General features: G+C 42.2%; 1 protein-coding gene and 1 long non-coding RNA gene across 7 annotated transcripts; one reads left to right on the top strand and one right to left on the bottom strand.

Annotated features, from left to right (window-relative positions):
* Positions 1–930: 930 nt before the first annotated feature.
* Positions 931–17,967, top strand: ZNF131 (zinc finger protein 131). Of its 6 annotated transcripts, none has more exons than XM_054003724.1 (8): positions 931–1,502; positions 5,053–5,191; positions 6,572–6,673; positions 7,650–7,794; positions 9,633–9,676; positions 9,911–10,321; positions 13,872–14,002; positions 16,298–17,967. In XM_054003724.1, the coding sequence occupies exons 2-8, from the start codon at positions 5,068–5,070 to the stop codon at positions 16,958–16,960; spliced, it is 1,620 nt and encodes a 539-aa protein (XP_053859699.1). In that variant the 5' UTR covers positions 931–1,502; positions 5,053–5,067; the 3' UTR covers positions 16,961–17,967. The 6 variants fall into 6 exon arrangements, with proteins under 6 accessions (XP_053859699.1, XP_053859697.1, XP_053859694.1 ...); XM_054003722.1 differs by having other exon boundaries at positions 9,633–9,996; positions 10,099–10,321; XM_054003719.1 differs by having other exon boundaries at positions 9,633–10,321.
* Positions 13,821–17,468, bottom strand: LOC128822129 (uncharacterized). Its single transcript, XR_008441363.1, has 5 exons — positions 17,381–17,468; positions 16,792–16,908; positions 16,554–16,654; positions 15,653–15,734; positions 13,821–13,967 (listed from the first exon to the last, which is right to left on the bottom strand). It is a non-coding gene; the product is annotated as an uncharacterized LOC128822129 (long non-coding RNA).
* Positions 17,968–19,499: the final 1,532 nt, after the last annotated feature.

The following is a 19,499-nucleotide window of genomic DNA, read 5'->3' as shown; positions in this document are numbered from 1 at the left end:
ACAAGATCAATAGCACTGTTATGTTAACAAGGCCATTAAGCAATAAGCACCATGGGAAAGGGATGGAGTTCATAAACAAGTCAATTTTCAGGAATTAACACGGGCAAGCTCATTACAGCCATGGCATGAGGCTGCTCTTCTCTTGTCAGCTACAGCGTAGAGGCTGTCAAAGGGATGATCATGCTGTCTGTTCTGACAAGATAAATTATATTTGGATGAGTACATTTTCATCTGGTGGCAGGACATGAAACCTGGATGACATGAAACCCTGAAGACTCCAGTGTAAAAAAGAAACCCGAGTTTCACGTTGTCAGTGCTCCAGCAGGATGGCAGAGGTGTTGGTTGCAGCCAGTGCCATGCACTTGCTGTCTCACTAAGGTGCCTCAGCCAAATAGCCCAGGAGCCCTTGGGAGCTGCAAGCCGCTGCCTGGGCCTTTCCTTCCGCAGCTGTGGGGACCAGGAGCTGGAGAGGCACAGCTGGGGACCACAGAGTGGGACTTGCTGGGCAGTATTGCATTTTGACTTTTCAGCTTTTGACACCATTTCATGATACCCATTTTGGGTAGAGCTCAATCTGAATTATAAAGTAACACGGTGTTATGGAACTGCATGGAAGAGTGGCTGTGTAACAGAGTCGAGGGGACATGGGATGAAGGGAATCCTGTGGGTATGAGTCCTGCCTGTGAGGGGGTGCGTGGCCCTAACACTTGTCTTCCAAAATGTTCTGGCATGCTAGACTAAGGAATGCACTGCAATGCAACTGTAAAATGCATTTAGAAGGGGAGACACAGGTATTCCTCATCCAAGAGGAACAGAGTTGAACAAAGATGATCAGGGGACTGGAGTATCTCTCTTATGAGGACAGGCTGCTGGCACCGGCCCTGTTCAGTCTCAGGAAGAGACTGAACAGTCTCAGGAAGAGATGTTCAGTCTCAGGAAGAGATGACTGAGAAGGCACCTCATCCCTGTCTGTCAGTGTCTGCAGGGAGGGGCCAGAACAGGGACCGGGCTCTGCTCGGTGGTGCCGAGCAATAGGACAAGAGGCAATGGGCAGGAGAAACTGATGCAAAAGAAATTCCACCTGAATGTGAGGAAGAATTTTGGAGCACAGGTGACCAGAACAGATTACCCAGAGAGTCTATGGAGTCTAATTTCACAGACACTGAAGAACTGTCTGAAGACAATCCCGTGCCATGTGCTCTGGATGATCCTGCTTAAGCAGGGAGGCTGGAACAGATGACCCGCTGTAGTCCCCTCCAGCCTGACCCGGTCTGCCGCTCTGAATCCGTCACACTGCACAAATGGACTACAACTCCCAGCATGCCCCGGGCCGCCGGGCCACGCCCCCGCCGCGCGCGCGCCCTGTCGCGTGAAGGGTGAGCGCGGGGCAGGCCGGGAATGCGAGTCGGGATTGGCCGGCGCGCGCCCCGCTTTCCAGCGTGCCGGGCAGCAGGAAGCGGCGGCGGTGGAGCGGGAAGCGGCGCGGCGAGGAGCTGCTCCCGGTGAGTCCCCGGCAGAACCGCCTCCCCACCCCTCGGAGCGCCGCGTCGTCGGGCCGCGACCCGGCCCGGGAATTGAAAAGGGATCGATTTAATGCGCGCTTTGATGACGTAATAAGCACTAATGAGGCGGCGGCGCTGCCGCGCGCCGGGCTCGGGGCGGCAGCGGCCAGGTCCCCTCTCGAGGCGTCCCGCGGGACCCCCGTGCCTGCCGGCGCCGCCCACACCGCGCCCGGATCCCCCGTCCGCGGCGAGCCCTGGGCGCGGGCCAGGCCTTCCGCCTTCGCCCGCTCCGGGCAGTCGGCGGCCGCTCATTGGCTTCTGCCTCCGGGGCGAGCGCTGCCCGCGCCTCGCGATTGGCCGGGGTCGCGTTGACTGACACCGGCGACCGCCAATGAGGCCGCGGGTGGCAGCGAGGCGCGCGCGGGTGGCGGGAGCCCCGGGTGGGGCGGCCGGGAGTGGGGGCGCCGCCTGGCGGCTGTTGTGCCCACGATCCCGGCGGGAGAGGCACCGATCCCGCGTCCGCGCTGCGGAGCCCAGGGGCGGGATCGGGATCGTGCCTGCGCCGTGCCTGAGCGTTGGTTTTGGGGGGAACATGCGGCAGCGTACATGAGGAATTCCTACTTCTGCACTGGCCAGGCCACGGCTCCCCCCTTCCCAAGATGGCGGTGCTGTGGGCACGCCGCATCGGCTTCTCCGGGTCACCCGACCTGCCCCAGCACTGCCTCGCCTGCGCCTCTGGGATCCATGTGCGGGAAACAGACATCTGGTGCCTGGAATCCAAGGAGCTCCTGATGTAGCCCAGGAGAATAGTAATAATAACATGTTTCACTGAGGCAGATTTATAAAAACAGCTCGGCAGAACATATGCACATCGCATGAAATGCGTCCAGAGCTGCAGGCTCATAAGGCTAAGGCAGTATTTCGATAAGTCTTTCAAGGAAACTGCACAGACAACTGAAGCGGTCTACTCTGTCACGCATCTTTGAGCCCACTCATAAGTGGGAATTTGGATCACTCTGTCCATCTTCCTCGGCTGCTTTGTTTTCTCAGCTGTACTTTTCACTCCTTCCTCCAAAGCAGTCATGCTCTTTCTGAACACGTGCTGTTTTGTCAGGCGTTTTTGTGCAGTATGACCGAGGGTTTTAAAACGAGAATACCCAATACTGCAACTGCATTTAGATACACAGTACATTCACATTTTTACTAGTGCTGTGTAAATTAATGAACTGCCTAACATGAACTGTATGTATCTTACTATGTTTTGTAAGAGTTCTAAGAAAAAACTTTTTAAATTATCTTGTGTTTGCTAGGCTAAGGTTGCTCTATTATTTTGAGGTTTAGGGTGTTTCTTCGTAAGATATCCCTACAGTCAGTTTGGAAGTAAAGCAAAAACCATGGGAGATGAAAATCATGAGAGTTGGAGATCAAATTTTTCTTTTTAGGAATTATGATTCTAATTGCAAGTCATTTGCCCTTTTGTAATGTGTCGAAAATGGGCAAGAAGAATTAAACTGTGAAGCAGATAGCTGACACCTTCCCACATGAGACTGTGTGTGAAATACCAAATGGTTAAAAAAAGGCAGGAACTTCTGATTGTCTGTCTTAGACCCACCATTACAGATTAAGTGAAGAGAATGCAGCAGCAGCATCTGTTTCCTTCCACCTCGTCTTCCCCTGCATGCTGGGCTCCTCTGCCCACTTGAAGGCCCTGACAGTTGTTTCCGGTGTGAAATACGGAATACGTAGAATTTTCTTAAGGAAGGATTTACTTTGATGTTTGATCTTTGTGTACTGTCAAGCCTCCTCAACAAGAAAGGAGATTTAATCTCTAATACAGAGAGCAGCCGACAAGCTCTAAGTAATGTCCAGGTGTTACAAAAACAAATTACTTGTGGGTAAAATTGCCTTCTTAAGCTTATGAAGACATACTTCAGTGATCTCAGATCGAAAGGCCAGACTAACAAAACCTGGGAAAATGGGTGTACCACTGATAGTGGACACAGAGTATCTAGAATTTAGAGGCCACAGGGACATGTAGCAGAAACCCCAAAATAAGGAAGAAAATAATTAAGCAAACTTAGCAATTGTGTTGGAATTGGCTCCAACTGGGTAGTAGGTAATTCTGGCTGGGGGAGACTGCAACAACCAACCCAAGAAACCTGATCCAAAAGAAGAGAGAGACTGAGTATGTGGACTGATTAGCACAGGAAACAAGAAAGTCATTAACCAGTAGAAGAGAGAATACTAATTAATTAGAGAACTATGTTACTTGTAACCAATAAACACTAATCCTTTTGCTTGGTAAAATGTACAATAACTAGTAAAAAGTTTTTATAGTTGGGTACTTGATTGTGGAATTCTTCCAGGCACCCAGGCCTGCACAACTCTGAAATAAATAATCAATGTCACCTTGAGTGTGTAGGTTTTGGCTTGTTGCACACTAGGTAACGAATCCGACTTTTGCAGACAGCATTTCTGTGGTTGGCAATGTAGCAGTAGCGGGTAGAGCTGGATTTCCCTAAGTAGTTGCTTCTACTCTACTTATTTCATTCTCTTGGCAAAACAACTTCTTCACGGGTGACTTTTTTTCTGAGAGACAAGAAGGGAGTATGTTTTGTGGTGTAAACAGGAACTCCATAATTTTTTTTTTCTGCAGCATTCTAAATGTAAGCCTCATTAGTGTGGGAGTTGAAGATGAGCGTTGCTGCATGGATCTGAAGTAATTTTGCCTGGAGGTACTTTGTGAAGTGCTTTCCTTGAAGCACTTGGATGCTCTCCTGAGGTTCTTCTGTATATGCAGCAGACTACTGTTCTGCATCTCATCCACAGGCACCGAGTTCTGCTAACCCTCTCCAGGTCTGAGATCCTCTGCAACTCCCACCCCCAGCTATGTTTACTGTGTTAGTAAGGGAGGAAGTGCTATCAGACTACAGGCATTATATGTCAGAAGGCTGGCAAAGAATATTTCACTTTACAGAGGAAGAAGTGTAAGTAGGATGGATGAATAAGCTTGAGAGCAGATGAAATCCCTGGCAATTGTAATGCACTCAGAAATTGAAAATTGCTGCTGTATTACATCCATATTTAAAGGAAGTAAACAACTTGTATTCATGACCTGCAAAGTGTGACTTAACAGACAGTTCTTAAAACTTTTATATTTAACCAAGTGGATCGGAGGGATTGCAATAACTGTATGAAGATTCTGAGATTATGCTGCTGTGGTATTGGATGAGTAGCTGTGGGATATTGCATCGCTGTAGTATTTGCTTTGAGGGTGGTGGGTCCCTGCTGAATCTGTAGGATAAAGAAATACCCACTTTGGCTCTTTCTTCATGTGTCCAAATAAGACAATATTCCACATCATTAACTGTGCCATTTCCTACCTGTCAGCTAACATTGGGTAAAAATCTTGTTAGCAAGACAGTTTTTCCATTTGTTTTATAGTCCTGGCAAAGTGCTAGTTAGTTCACATTTGTATAGTAACCTGACTCTGCACAGTATTTACTGAGTGGCACGGTATTCTTACTTTCATACCACGTTTGTTTTGCAGACCAGGCCTTTTGCCATGGAAGCTGAGGAAATGATGGAATGTATCCAGGAATTCCCTGAACACTATAAAGTTATTTTGGATAGACTGAATGAACAACGTGAGCAGGACCAGTTTACAGATATCACTCTGATCGTCGATGGTATGTACAGGCCTGAGAACTAGTTGGTATTCAGAGAATTCTGAAAGCTGTGCTGGGATGCTGTTGGATTTTTCATGGTCAGGTGTCAGATGGGGCTGTGAACCAATTCTTAGTTCCGTTCCTGTGTGCAAGTCACTTGCAAAATTTCATCGTAGTAGTTAATAATTTTGCTTCTGCTTTCCCAAACAAAAGACTAAAATGTTTTCAGATAGAAGCCCTCTTTGAAACTGCTGTGGTATATTTAATGTGCTAAGGATTCCCAAAACATTGTTAAAATACTTTTCTCTGATTTGAGCTGTCTGACTGCATGCAGAGAACCTTTACAAATACTGTGTTTAAATTTAAAAAACCCACACCTTCAAACAATATTTGCTTCTCACAGCAGCTTCTCTAGTACCTCTCTACTATTTTAATGTATACTTAGAAAAAGGGTAGAAACACACACTTTTTGTATGTGTTCTAAGGGCATAAGAACTGTTTTAAAAGGATGATGAAGATACTAGTGCTTATTATTTCCTTAGAAAAGATGCTATGTGGTAGATCATTTAAGTCTGCTTCATATTCCAAACATGTTGTAGAATGGATGAGCACTACAGGGAATATAGGCAGTGTCCAGTAGGCCAGATTTAGCTAAGGGAGTAGCACCGGACTTTTAAAGGATAGCAACAACTCGCTTGAAGAAAAAGGATCCTACAGAGTCCATATTAGGAGGAGGTAAGCAAATAAAGACAAAAAAAAAATTCTTCAGGGACAGCCACAGTTTCACTGACAGTGCTTGCCCTGAATGTTTGCTCCTGCTCTGTCATTACCAAATCCTTGTGTTGAACTCAGAGCTGGTTTTGTGTGCAGCTGTGTAGTTCTAATCTGTGTTGCTTCCTTTATCCCTGTACCACTGAGCCCTATGAAAATGCATGCCTCCACTGGGGAGAAGAAATACATACTCTGGAAGATAGAAAGAATAGAGCAGAACCACTTTTGTTCTGTGGTGTTTATGCTGGCAGTCGTTATATCAGTCTGTAGGAGCAACGAAAACATGAGGCATACATAGCTGATCCCAAGACATACCAAGAAAAGTTTGCATAGAAATTTCCCATAATTAATTTATTAATATCTGAAAAGAGAAACAAGTGAGTGAGTGAGTGGAGTGAGTTCTCCAGCTAGTTGCAGAGCTGTAGCAAGGTCAGCAATGTCAGCAAGGTTCTGTGTAAGAAGGGACAAGCCAGCTGCAGTACTATCCTATTTTACAAGGAGAATCCCTCAGTATATGCTGCTGGAATAGATGTTTACACTGGGTGGTCTTTTTTTCTGCACCTGCACTTATTCTGCACTATGAAGGGAGGAAAGTGTTACCTTAAACCAAACTTTTTGTCTCCCTTTCAGGTCACCACTTCAAAGCTCATAAGGCAGTTCTTGCTGCCTGTAGCCAGTTCTTCCACAAATTCTTCCAAGATTTCACTCAGGAGCCTTTGGTGGAGATTGAAGGTAATCTGACTTGTGCAAATAAAAGCATTCAGAGTTGTGTGCTCAAGCTGCAAATTATTGTAGCATCCTGAGTAGAGGCTAGTGCATAGAATCATAGAATGTTTAGGGTTGGAGTAATAGAATGATAAGGTTATCTAGGCCCAACCTCCCCTTCCATGGGAAGGGGTGCCTCCCGCTAGACCAGGTTGGTCAAGGCCGTATCCAGTCTGGCTTTGAACACGTGAACATGCTTGGTTATTGCAGTTAACTTTCTAGATCTTAGTTCTTGAGTTGTTCTAAGACAGCTACCATAACTGGAAAGAAAACCTCCCTGAAGAAAAATCAAAATGAGAACAGTATTAAATATATTGGAAGGCATAATGTGAGATTATGTGGTGCTTTTTCATTTTTTTTCCCCCCTTCTTTCCCCTAATACATGGCTAATGAAGGTCAGGCAGACCCTGTATACGTTTTTAGGACTAGCAGTACTACACAAAAGCTTTCCCAGAGAAAAGCCATTCCGGTCAGCTGAAAAAGGCTGTCAGTGATGGCCAATGGGAGATGCCTTGGCTGGGATGCAAGAGCAAGGCCAACATGGGGGAATACTTATGTGGTAGGCAGGGAGGAAATTAAATTCCTAGAGCAGCATTTCAGCTTCCAGGAACAGTATTTTTGTGTTTAAATCTATATATTATTGAAACTGCTTTTTGTCCATCTTATCATTCCTTTTATCTTTGTCATGGCAAAACTCCACAGTTGTTTCAGACTATATTTCTCTAGTAGGATTTTTTATTCCAACATGAGTGAGGTTGGAACTAGGTGATTATAAAGGTCTCTTCCAAACCATTCAGTTGAGCCATTTAAGGGTGTGACCTTTATGAAACTGGTGACTACAGTACTGTGATCAAAATGGTGTGCAGGCAAGTGTGCAAGATTCTTTGGGAAGATGAGGCTGCAGAATTGTTAAAGGTAACTTGTTTCTCTTGCCTGTACACAGGTGTAAGTAACATGGCATTTCGTCACCTAATTGAATTCACCTATACAGCAAAGCTAATGGTGCAAGGTGAGGAAGAAGCAAACGATGTTTGGAAAGCTGCAGAGTATCTACAGATGCTAGAAGCAATCAAAGCACTTGAAATCAGGTAAGCACATAAGCCTCTTTTTCTTTCCAACACTGAAGGAGAGAGTCTCAACAAGGCTTCTGCACAAGCTGGCTGCCAGTATTTTGCAGTGCTGTTCCTTATGCTGGAACCTCCTTAACTTGTGTAGAACCATATATTCTTCTACTGTAACATACATTTCAGAATTACACAGGGTAAAACAAGAATGTTGCATTCATTGGGCTAGAACTCAATGACAAATGACATGGCTTCTAAATATTGCTGATGTTGTATGGCTGTGACTCTGTACCTGATAGTTGGTCTCTGTGCTGTCTGATGGCCTGCACTTGATTGACAGCTGGCTGTGCTGTGACAATGTGTCTCTGGTAATCAGACAACATTAACAAGTTTGTGCTTGTTTTGATTTTGTGGTGCTTGTTTTGTTTTGTGGTGTTTTGATTTTGTGTAGCTTTCTGCTATTTCTGAGAGAATAAGTAGTGATCTTAAAACCTCTTGCTGCAAAATTAACCTCTCAAACTTATTGAATGAATGTAACTTTTAAAGTTGGTTTTATCTGGGTTCAATACTCAATCAAATGTTGCTGCAGTACCTTATCCAGTACCAGGAACTGTAATCCATTGCAAAAGTCTAGCTTGAAAAAAGTGGGTGCCAGTCCCATCATGCTGTTTTTCATTCCCCTTTCTTCCATTTCACTTCCATAAAGTACTCTCATGTTCTCATTCCTTCTGCATGCTACACTAGTTGCTTTTGGTATGTGATCCAGGAGCTCCTTGCAACGTACCTGTGATCGGTAGACATTAGAAATCCAGGCTATATGAAACTGGGTTTAGCTACTGCTTTCCCTGTGTGTGAACAGACTAAGGTGCCATTTATAAGCTGTGGCCTGCATTACATCATTAGTTACACATCTGACAATATGACTTGGAGATACTGGGCAAAGTCTTATCTCTTGTTACTAGAAAGCCTGGAAGTGATAAGGAGTGCATTACATGAAAGGATTCATCATGGTGAGAGGAAGGTTAAAAGCACAGCTTACTCCAGTCAGTCTATATGATGGGAAGATAGCCACTTATTTTTGAAACTGATGATCAGTAGTAAAACCTCCACCACAGTAGTGCTGTGGATGACTTGAAAGCATTGACCCACTCAGCTGTGTCTGTGTTTGAGATGCCATGCCATCCCTGACATTTTGGAGGAAAGGGATTGTGTGTGCGTTACGCAGGGAGAACGGCACAGAACTAAAGGCTGTGTTTAAACTAGAATACTCCTTTCACATCCTAGTGGCTTTTTTTAATGTCAGCTATTAGCAGTGTGTCTTCCTGAATTGTGGGATATGTTAACCCTTGTGTGTATAATCATAATGTGAAGTCACAGCTAAAGTGTTTTCTGGCAAGCTCTAAGTACTGCTTAGAGTTGCACACAATCCAGAGCTTAAGAGGTGAATGGCATAGGAAGGACTTAAACCTTATTTCTGAGTAGGCAGGCCAAAGAAGTAATAATTTTAGAGAAGTTTTCTTTCCAAGTACAGAATTTCACAAATTTTTAGATAAGCCATTAGGTTAACTTGCTTTTCTTCCTGATAGATGCAGAAGATGCAGTAAATAGCAGAGCTATTTACTTTAATTACTTAAAAATACTTTATCAGCTTTAACAACATTATTTTACTGCACTACAGAGTGTAAATTAAGGACAAATTAGCTCCTGATGTGCACACAGATTATGTGTCCGATGTGCACACAGATAATGTGGTCATCATTCAACTTTGAGAAACGGGAGTTTTGGATGCGGAACCTCATTACTAGACAGGAATTATGTCACTGTTAATTGATCTTAACCATGTTTATGCAAATGCTTTTCAGGAACAAAGAAAATTCATCACCCTTAGAATCAAATGAAGCACAAGGTAAAAATAAACCAAAAAAGAGGAAGATTGCTGAAACCTCTAATGTTATCACAGAAACACTACCATCTGCAGAATCAGAGCCTGTTGAAATTGAGGTTGAGATTGCTGAAGGGACGATGAAAGTGGAGGATGACAGCATTGAAACCCTTGAAGAAGTAGCTTCTGCAGAGCAATCCATAAAGTATATACAGACAACAGGTACATCAGATGAATCTGCTTTGGCTCTTTTGGCAGATATCACCAGCAAGTATCGTCAGGGAGAGAGAAAATGCCAGATGCAAGAAGAAGGTGATAGTGCAACTGACCCCTCGTGCAAACAGGTAGAAGGTATTGAAATTGTGGAACTTCAGCTGTCACACATGAACAATTTATTCCACTGTGAGAAATGTAACCGTTCATTTAAATTGTTTTACCATTTTAAGGAACACATGAAAACACACTCTACTGAGAATTACAAATGTGACATATGCAATAAAAGATACCTACGAGAGAGTGCTTTGAAACAGCACCTCACCTGTTACCACCTTGATGAAGGTGGTGCCAGCAAGAAGCAAAGACCTGGCAAGAAAATACATGTATGCCAGTACTGTGACAAACAGTTTGACCACTTTGGGCATTTTAAAGAGCACCTTCGGAAGCACACAGGTAAGAACACTGCTACAGTCCTGTGCTTGTGGCCTTCATCCTAGTATTTTGGCTTTTGCATGTTTTGGGGAAATAGAAAATATGCTGAAGAAAATAAATGAGTCCTGAGTGCTAGAAATACTTGGCTTCTAGTTATAACTAAAATGGTGGTATGTGTTTTTGTTTGTTCATGTTTTTTGTTTTCCATTGATGTTGGAAACTTTTAGGGGATTGAGTCAATTAAAATAAGCACCTAAAACCAGAAAGTAGTAAGGAAGCTTCTCTGTCAAGTCTATTAAATCTTAGAGATTTTTTTCAAAATACTTCCTTAAGTCATGTCCCCTTCTTCAGAAATACCAAACTGAGGAACTACTTTTATTTTCAAATTTTCTAGTAAATATTTTTGTTGAAATATTATTTGAAACACAATCTTCTTTGAGGAATATAGTCTAGAGAGTTTCTTTATCTAACAGAACTTCTGACCAAATGCCTATTAGATATAAAATACCCTCAAAGAATTATGTCTTGTACCATCATGTTTGGAAAGTTTTACCTTTGCTCTTGTCTCATCTCACCTATGATATGAATTTTCTTGGTTAATTAAGCAAAACTACTAAAACTGGCAAAACATTCCTAGTCATTATAGTACACTTTTTTTACTGTGAAATCTGCCTCTTTGAAATATGGGTAGCAAAAATCTTTTGAGTACAAAGTGATTTGTGCTCCTCCTTCTTTTTAGTATAGGAGATTACTTCTTCATCTCACTGAAAAGTCAGCTGACTGAACAGACACTGAGAATGACACAGATAACTGAATGTAAAATATATGTGGTCTTGATCTTCCAGATGTTTTTGTTTAATATGCCAGTCATAAGTCATAAGTAAAAGTTTAATGGAGGGTAGCAGCTCTATTTCTTTAGCAGCATGTTATTGTTAAAGCCTTTTAATTAGAAAGTCTTAATTTAATTAGACTGTATCTGTGTATGGGACTGCTGAGTATTGCTATATGGCAGTATCTGGTCTATTCCCAATAGCTTCGTAAAAGTTCCTTTTATAAACAAGCTTTGGGAAGTTCTTATCTCCTGTAAAGCAGTGAGTGTTTCTCCATTATAAGCAATTCAAATACGTGCTAGTTAGCAAAAATCTATTCAGAAAAAAATTTGTGGCAGATAACCAGAGTAATCCAAACTATGTAATATGTTGGTTGTTCTTGCAAAGAAAGTATTTTCGATTCAAAGCAAGTTAACATATCACAAGAGGTACAAATTACTTACTAAATATGTATTGATCTAGTAAGTATAACATATGTATTCTAATTACTTACAGTTTAGCATTTTCAAAAGCCTTAAGCTTAAAATCAGAACAGATATCAGCATTTAACTGTGGTCTCCTAAGGAGAATGAAAAAGCTCCCATTCTGTTATAGGCTTTCTAAATTCTGAGCTCTGTATACCACTGGTTGAATGCTAAAATGAACTTGAAAGGCCTGTGAGAAAATGTCCTAAAAATGTTTTACCCTGTTATTGTTCAATCACTATACCTGCAATTACATTAAAATAGCAGTGGGGCAGTAATAGGATGATAAAATGGCTTTGTTTGGAAGGGACCTTACACATCATTTAGTTTGACCCTCTGGGACCTTGGACCCGCTAGACCAGGCTGCTGCTGGGCCCTGAACATTTCTCACGGAGGGGATAACCACAGCTTCCCTGAGATACTTGTTCCAGTGCATCACCACCCTCTGAGAAATTAATTTCTTCCTAATATCTAACCTAAACCTACTCTGTTTCAGCTCAAGGCCATTCCCCTCTTTGTCATTTTTCACTACATTATCTTAAAAGTCCCTTTCCAGCCTTCCTGTAGACTGCCTTTAGGCAACGGAAAGTGTTCTTTGACCTCCCTGAAGCCTTTTCTTCTCCACGCTGAGCAACCCCAATGCTTTCAGCCTGTCTTCACAGCATAGCTACCAGGAGGATCTGCTCCATGATTTTTAGGGCAGTGTCATGGTTTGACAGGGAAGTGAATTTTGGCTTGGAGGTGAGACTGACTAGCCTGTGGTTCCCCAGCTCTTCCTTATATCCCTGTTTTAAAACGGTTATGTTTCTGCTTTTCCAGTCATCTTGAACTTCACCAGACTGCCACACCTCAAATTTTATAGATAGTTGCTTAACAACTTCCTTCTCCAGCTCTCTCAAGATTAGCAGATGCATCTCATCTGGTCCCATGGACTTAATTTTTGTTTTTGAGTTTGTCCAGGAGCTCTTTGGTCATCCATGCATGCTCTGTAGAATCATAGAATTACAGAATGGTTTGCATTGGTAGGAACCTTGAAGATCATCTAGTTCCAAACCGACTAGTTGTTTGGGCAAAGTCCATAATTTTTGACCTGCAGGGCTGAGTGAGGGCAGTTTAGCAGCCTCTGCCTTTCCTGTAGGACACACTCCAAATATGTAGCATTTTATAACCATTGAGGGGAATGTTCCCACCATTTAACATCTTTTTGTAGCTTTCAGGTACATAAGTAACAACTTCAGCTACTTGTGAATTTCTTTTAGAAGGTAATTAAGAACTAGTAAATATTTCCGAAGATTGTTTTTCCACTGCAATATCCAATAACTGTTGCATGCCTGAAAATGCAGGCTTTTAAACTAGCTAGGATTGATCCTCATGGTATTCACTGAAATGGCTCAACCTCTTTTGGAGTTCATTATCCATTTGTGTCAGTAGTGATGTTGGTGGCAGTACCTATACAGATTATTACAGACTTTCAGAGGAAACACACTCTTCCAGGTTTTTTTGTAATTTAATTTGCTTGAATGTCATTGTGTTTGTGCATGGTGCAACACCCTTTGTTCACTACCACTTGATGACAGCATAGTACCTTGGATAATAAAAACATCTGCTTTCAGCTTCCCCTGCTGTTGTCCTTAGCTGGCATCTTAAGTTTGATACCATGGCTGAAATGAAGTGGCCAAACTGAGAGGAATTTTTATCTTGCTTGTGTCCATTTATGTACCTCTGTGCTTTCTCTTCATTGTATTTTGGGGAAATGTTGGGTGCAGGGTTTTTTTTTTGTTTGTTTTAGTATTGATTCACTATTATTTCACAATCATTCTCTGTCAGCTTCATTTTCTGGAGCTCAGTTTCAAGCATAAGCTGTTATTACTGAGAAAAAAAGGTTGTATTATTTAAATTCTTCTGTCTTGAATATGTCACTTTGTATATTGACTTATGTTGATTTTTTTAATTGTAGCTATTATCAGATGAAAAGTGTGAAATAGCTCCTATTTCTTTAAAATATTTTGCCAGAATAGTAATATAATTTCCACAAACGCCTTAAAAGCTACTGGTAATTTTTACATTGGTTTTCTTCTAAATGAGAGTTATGACTCTACATCAGTTTTTTGCCCTTTTATATTGAATTTTCATCTGTTTTTCTGCAGAATAATCCCATTGGCCACATGTTTATAATGTGTTTATCAACCTAGACAAGAGAGCAAAAGGAAGAAGAGAGACCTGAAAGAAGACTGGGTGGTTTTATTCACTTACAAATCCTTGTATCTGTCTCAACAGGTGAAAAACCCTTTGAATGTCCAAACTGCCATGAACGTTTCGCTCGGAATAGCACACTGAAATGTCACCTGACAGCCTGTCAGTCTGGAGCTGGCGCTAAAAAGGGAAGAAAGAAACTGTATGAATGTCAGGTGGGTAATGGAAATAGGTTACATATCTCCCTCCTCCAGGAGTGTGGGAGGACTGAACAGGAGAGGCAATGAGAGTGGGCTTATGTCTCTAAGAGCTACTTCAACTTCAGTAAAATAATGTCGAATCACAGAATATGCTGAGTTTGAGGGGACTCACAAGGATTGAGTCCAGCTTCCAGCCTTGCACAGGACACCTGGAGTCACTCCCTGTCCCTGACAGCATTGTCCAAACACGTCTTGAGCTCTGTCAGGCTGGTGCTGTGACCACTGTCCTGGGGAGCTGCTCCAGTGCCCAGCCACCCTCTGGGTGAAAAACGTTTTTGATATACAGCGTAAACTTCCCCTGGCACAACTTCAGGCCATTCCCTCGGGTCCTGTTACTGGTCACCACAGAGCAGAGATCAGTGCTTGCCCCTCCTCTTCTAACCAGGAAATTGTAGACAATAGTGAGGACTTTGGATCACATTCAACAATATGCAGATAAATTCTCACATCTAAGTATCTCCATTTAAAATATGGAATTACTGATGTGGAGCCTCATAATACTTAAAATCATAGAGATTCTTCTGGGTAGGTTGCATTTTACATTGCTTCCTTTTCAAGATTCTTGATACACTGACCTAGGCCTTTCCCACTTCTAAGCATGCTTCACTAAAAGTGAAGCCCAGAGTAAAGTCCAGACGACAAATTATTATTTAATTTCTTGTTCTATTATTCTCTGTTTGATACCAAACATACTGATTTTGTCTGGAAAGTAATTCAAATTTATTATGGCATTCTATAGTATTTTTTAAGCAAAATAAATGCTGTAGAGATTGCTAGGGTACTTGGTCACTATATGTAACTGACGTTTGAAAGGCTGTTGAGATAAATCTTACTGCACTTTTAAAGAGCTGATTCAAGTCATAACTCTTTTTCTAAACTTCCTCATCCTCTCACAGATGTTGCGAACATGGATTTGTGTCCCTTCACCCTGCAGAAAGTGCACCAGTTCTTGGATAAATTTTTAGTTTTTCTCTTTAGAACTAAATTTGAACAAATCTTTGTTCATTGAACAAAGAGGAGAAAAAGCTGTGGTTTCTTGATGAGTCATTTTTGTGCTCTTCAGGTGTATGCATTGAATACTGAATTAGATTCTGTCTGGCAAGAACAGTAATTATGTGCCTGGGCATTGCTGATAGTCATTATCTTTATATATAACTAAGTAATTTTGAGTCTTTATCTGTAATATTAGTATTTTAAAAACTGTATGTGCAGTCTCTTTCTGAAATGTGAGCCTAGGGGGGAAAAAGTGTGGCAATAGTATTACTATCCATTTTAGCAGACTTCAGCAATGGAGATGTTTGTCTTGACTACACAGACCTGCTGTTGAGTTAATCCTTCAGATACTCCCTCCATCATCTTTCCGTGCAGTTACTAAAAATGATGAAGAGATAGAACCTCCTGTTTCAAAACTGTTCGTCAACAGTGAAGGGGTGTTGAAATGTGTGTTCTTGTTGCTCTCTACAGCCAAACACATTTCCATGGACAAAGGCTCCTGAGCCTGTGGGTTTTTTACTCCAAGCCTGACTTTACCCCACTTTTCTGTCTCCTCTACCCTGTATCTCATTTATTTCTGCAGTCTCTGTGTGTTGTTTTCCAGATATTTACGTCCAGTGCCAGCTGAAGGGAAGGAAGGGAGCTCATGTGCTTTGTGAAAACAGTATGTCTGCTGTTGAGGCAGTACTTTTTGCTGGAAGAGAATGAGAGGGATGGAGTTGTAAAAGTTTTGTCTGCTGAAATCACTCAAGTGGGTTTTTTTAATCACAAAATGGGAGAGTTCAGCCTAGCCTGTTAAACCTCACGATGTCATGAGAAGGACAATAAGGAAAAGTTGTTCAGTAGTGCTGCATCTAGAATGTCAGTAAAAGAACAATCTGTATTACACTTTCAGTGCACCCTATTAATGCATAAATATTTTTCCACACAAAACTCTAGTGCCAGGTATGTATTGATTGGGGTATGATACTGTACATGAATATCAGATGAGAAAATTTTCAAATGTTCTACTGACTTGTGAATTTTGTAGGTATCTTATGTATGCACAACTCAAAATAGCTCACCATTCTTAAAAAAAGGAAGAAAATATCAAGTCTTCTGTTCATTTGAAGCTTTCTTCTCAGCTTTTACCTCTAACATGTATGTTTTTTGAATCCAAGTAGCAAGAAGCTATACAATGTGAAGCTATGATCTCAGGCGCTGTATTTTGTCACATTTCCGTTGGCACTATTTTACACACTGTATCTTTTGTTTCAGGTTTGTAACAGCGTGTTTAACAGCTGGGATCAGTTCAAAGACCACTTGGTAATACACACTGGTGACAAGCCCAACCACTGTACCTTATGTGATTTGTGGTTTATGCAAGGCAGTGAGCTGAGAAGGCATCTTAAAGAAATGCACAATATTTCAGAACTATTAGTGACAGAAGAGGTTCTTCCAGTGGAAGCTATGGAAGGTGAGCCAGTAACATCAATGACAATAATAGAACAAGTTGAGCAAGTCCATGTCCTACCAGTAATTCAGGTACAAGTGGATCCTGCACAGGTAACTGTGGAACAGATGCACCAGGATCTCATACAGGACAATCAAGTGAAAGGCGCTCAGATGGAAGAACTACAGGAACAGGTGCAGATCAGTTACTTGGAAGTTGAACACATTCAGACTGAGCAAGGTGCTGAAGTGCACGTGGAGCAGTTACATGTGGAGCATGTAAATCAAATACAGATGGAAGAAGTACAGGCAGAACTTACAGATGGAACAGACCTTGAACAAGTAGAATATCGCAGTGTTGATCAAGGAGAAGCAGAAGAAAAGGATCTTAATCAAGCAGATGATGCAGATAAGGAACGTCATGAGCAAGCTGAAGACTTAGAAGCACAACAATTAGTGGACATGCAAAACGCAAAAGTGGATGACTAGGACACATAATGACACTGCAGTTTTAAAAATGAAATACCAAATTTTTTTTGTTACCTTTTACATTGATTTTTGAACCATCACTGTTCACCTTTCCAATATGCTGTCCATAGGAAGTTGGACGAGTGGACCAAAATTAGGTTTCTTCAAGTACAGTTAAAATTCTCTCATATGTGAAAAATATTTCCCCGTTCATGTAGTGCCATGAAAAAGAAACTACCACAGACAGGGACAACTTTGAGATTTTTAGCAATGAATAGCTTGTATCATTGTATCATTACACCATTCCTGGGTATATGTAAAAGTAATTTTACCTCTTTTCCGCTTCCAGTAGAAGCAAAGTCTTGTATAAATTTGCAGGATGTCTGTGGCAGGAGAGTCAGTAAAACCTGAGGGCTTCTGCTGTAAGTTGCAATTACGTACCTGTGAATTTTTGGATCTTAACTTTCAGGCTGGGCTAGAAGCACTGTTGCTGGAGGTCTCGGAGCACAAAAGTTCTGTGCCTTTTCAACACTGAGTGGTTAAATTTCCACAAAGTTTCTAGAGTTCTTGAGAACTTAATTCTGTAAAAGGCAGTGTAGGTAATGTTATAGTGCTTTATATTTTTGCTTGAAAATGCCAGTTACTGATTTTCTTTTTGCATTAAATTTAGAGGTGGGGGGCTGAGGGAGGGAAAAGACTTCACTTGGAGGCAGTGAGACATGCTAAATGGGACATTTAAAAATAGGAAGAGCTTGGTAAGTCTGTGATAAACATGATTTGGAAGAAAGCTATGAGCAGGCTCTTCTTTTATAAATAATCATTTTTGAAAATGAATATGTTTAAACATAAACAAAGAGACTTGTCTATATGGTATCACGTTCTTGGTGGGTTTTTTTGAAATGAAATTCTGACACTTGACAAAAAGATGTGCTAAACATAACAGTAAAAGCCATAGGTATGAGTGCTAAACTCTGGATTGAAAACTAGAAGTGTAAACAGTTTAATAAATATTAGAAAATAAAACAAGACCAACCATTAAATGTTGCATTATTTGTTTCATCCACTATGTTAGGAACAACTGAATGACTGGCAATTAAGTGCCAAGTTCCAGTGTTAAGGATCAATCTCATTTTTAATATGATTAATAGCTTTTTACTGTAAAGTTAGATTTGTTTAGAAAATGTTTGTCTATGGTCAAGGATGTTAAGAATGTCTTAATTACTGCTGGACATTAGAGGTGCTCCAAACTCCTGAAGAACTTTATTTTCAAAGCCTTAAGTGAAGGGAAGAATTTTTGCAAGGACAGTCCCTGCTGCTCTTGGTCATACTATAGATCTTAGTTAAAATCAGGCTTTTCTATTCCATCTTCAAATGCCAAACTGTTTCCTGGGATTTGCGCTTTTATTTAGTTTCATTCAATATTATTGTATTTCATCATAGCCTTTTGAGAAACTGTTGCAAAAGAAACGTGGGTCGCAATTAAAATTTCAAACAAATTGATTAATGTAACTTTTTTTTTAAATTATGTTTTGTGTTTTCTGAGATGCAAGTAATCTGTGACAAGATTCTGTGCAGGGGCAAGGATGTGGCCCAACATTGATCATGAGAGTAAATTTTAGCTATTATATTTATACCTGGCTTCTAATACATAGCTTGTCTTCTGATAACATGGCTGGCCTGTCTGATTAGCTGCCGAGCTCTAAACTTTTTAGGTATAAATGCATATAGACGAAGTCTGTCTTAGTGGAATTAAAGGGAAAAACCTGACTGTGCATCTGACCAACAAAACTAACTTTTGTGTAGTTTTTCAGTCGAGTGTAAATTAAACAATTCTACGGTATTGCCAGCAAGGCCGTGGTTGGTAAGCACAGTTGGGCTGCTTCTGCTTCTTGGTTCTGTTTGCTCTCCCCTTTTCAACAGCAGTTCATTCAGTAGGGATTCATTCAGTAGGAGAGGAACGGTGCTGTGCGGTTGGGCCCAGCGGCCTCTGTCCGATTGCCGTGAGGCTGGGCGGGAGCTGCTGTCCCCTCCTCACCCCGAGGGACATGGCGGAAGGCTCTCCTCTAGAAATAACTCTGCTACACAGGGCCGTTCCCCCGTCCCCTGTAACTTCCTTCCAAATGAATGAAGCCCAGATTCTTGCCAGAGCCGTCCTTCGTGCCCGTTCCCGCTGGCAGGGATGGGTGCGAGGCACTGGGAGCTGCCGGGCCGCTGCGCCGGGAGGCGGGGAAATGGCGCGGCCGCCGATAGCTGCAAATGGCGGCGGCGGGCGGGGCCGGTGGCCGCGGCAGTGTCCCGGGAAGTGCCGGGTCAGCGGTGCGCAGGGGAGCCGGGTGGGGACGGCGGGAGGCAGCCGGCTGTCTCCGCAGGGCGCTCAGCCAAGGACCGGGGACTGCGAGCCGGCGGACGAGCCTCCCCGCCAGCCTCCCCCGCAATGCCGCCGGGGTTGTTTTGGTAGTTTCAGTAATAGCGCGCCGCTGCTGTTTTACCCTGTGTGTTCGTTTGCCTAGAGACTAAGCACACTGGCGAAGTGGAATCATGGAGACACTTCAAACCCACC

This window comes from Vidua macroura, chromosome Z (genome assembly GCF_024509145.1).
Source record: "Vidua macroura isolate BioBank_ID:100142 chromosome Z, ASM2450914v1, whole genome shotgun sequence".
In the NCBI taxonomy this organism is placed as follows: domain Eukaryota; kingdom Metazoa; phylum Chordata; class Aves; order Passeriformes; family Viduidae; genus Vidua; species Vidua macroura.
This window is presented reverse-complemented; position numbering and strand designations above follow the sequence as displayed.

Coding starts and splice junctions, on each gene's coding strand:
- ZNF131 (XM_054003719.1), top strand. CDS start 5,068: ATGGAAGCTGAGGAAATGATGGAATGTATCCAGGAATTCCCTGAACAC. Junction 5,192..6,571: donor TATCACTCTGATCGTCGATG/GTATGTACAGGC, acceptor TCTCCCTTTCAG/GTCACCACTTCAAAGCTCAT. Junction 10,322..13,871: donor GCACCTTCGGAAGCACACAG/GTAAGAACACTG, acceptor CTGTCTCAACAG/GTGAAAAACCCTTTGAATGT.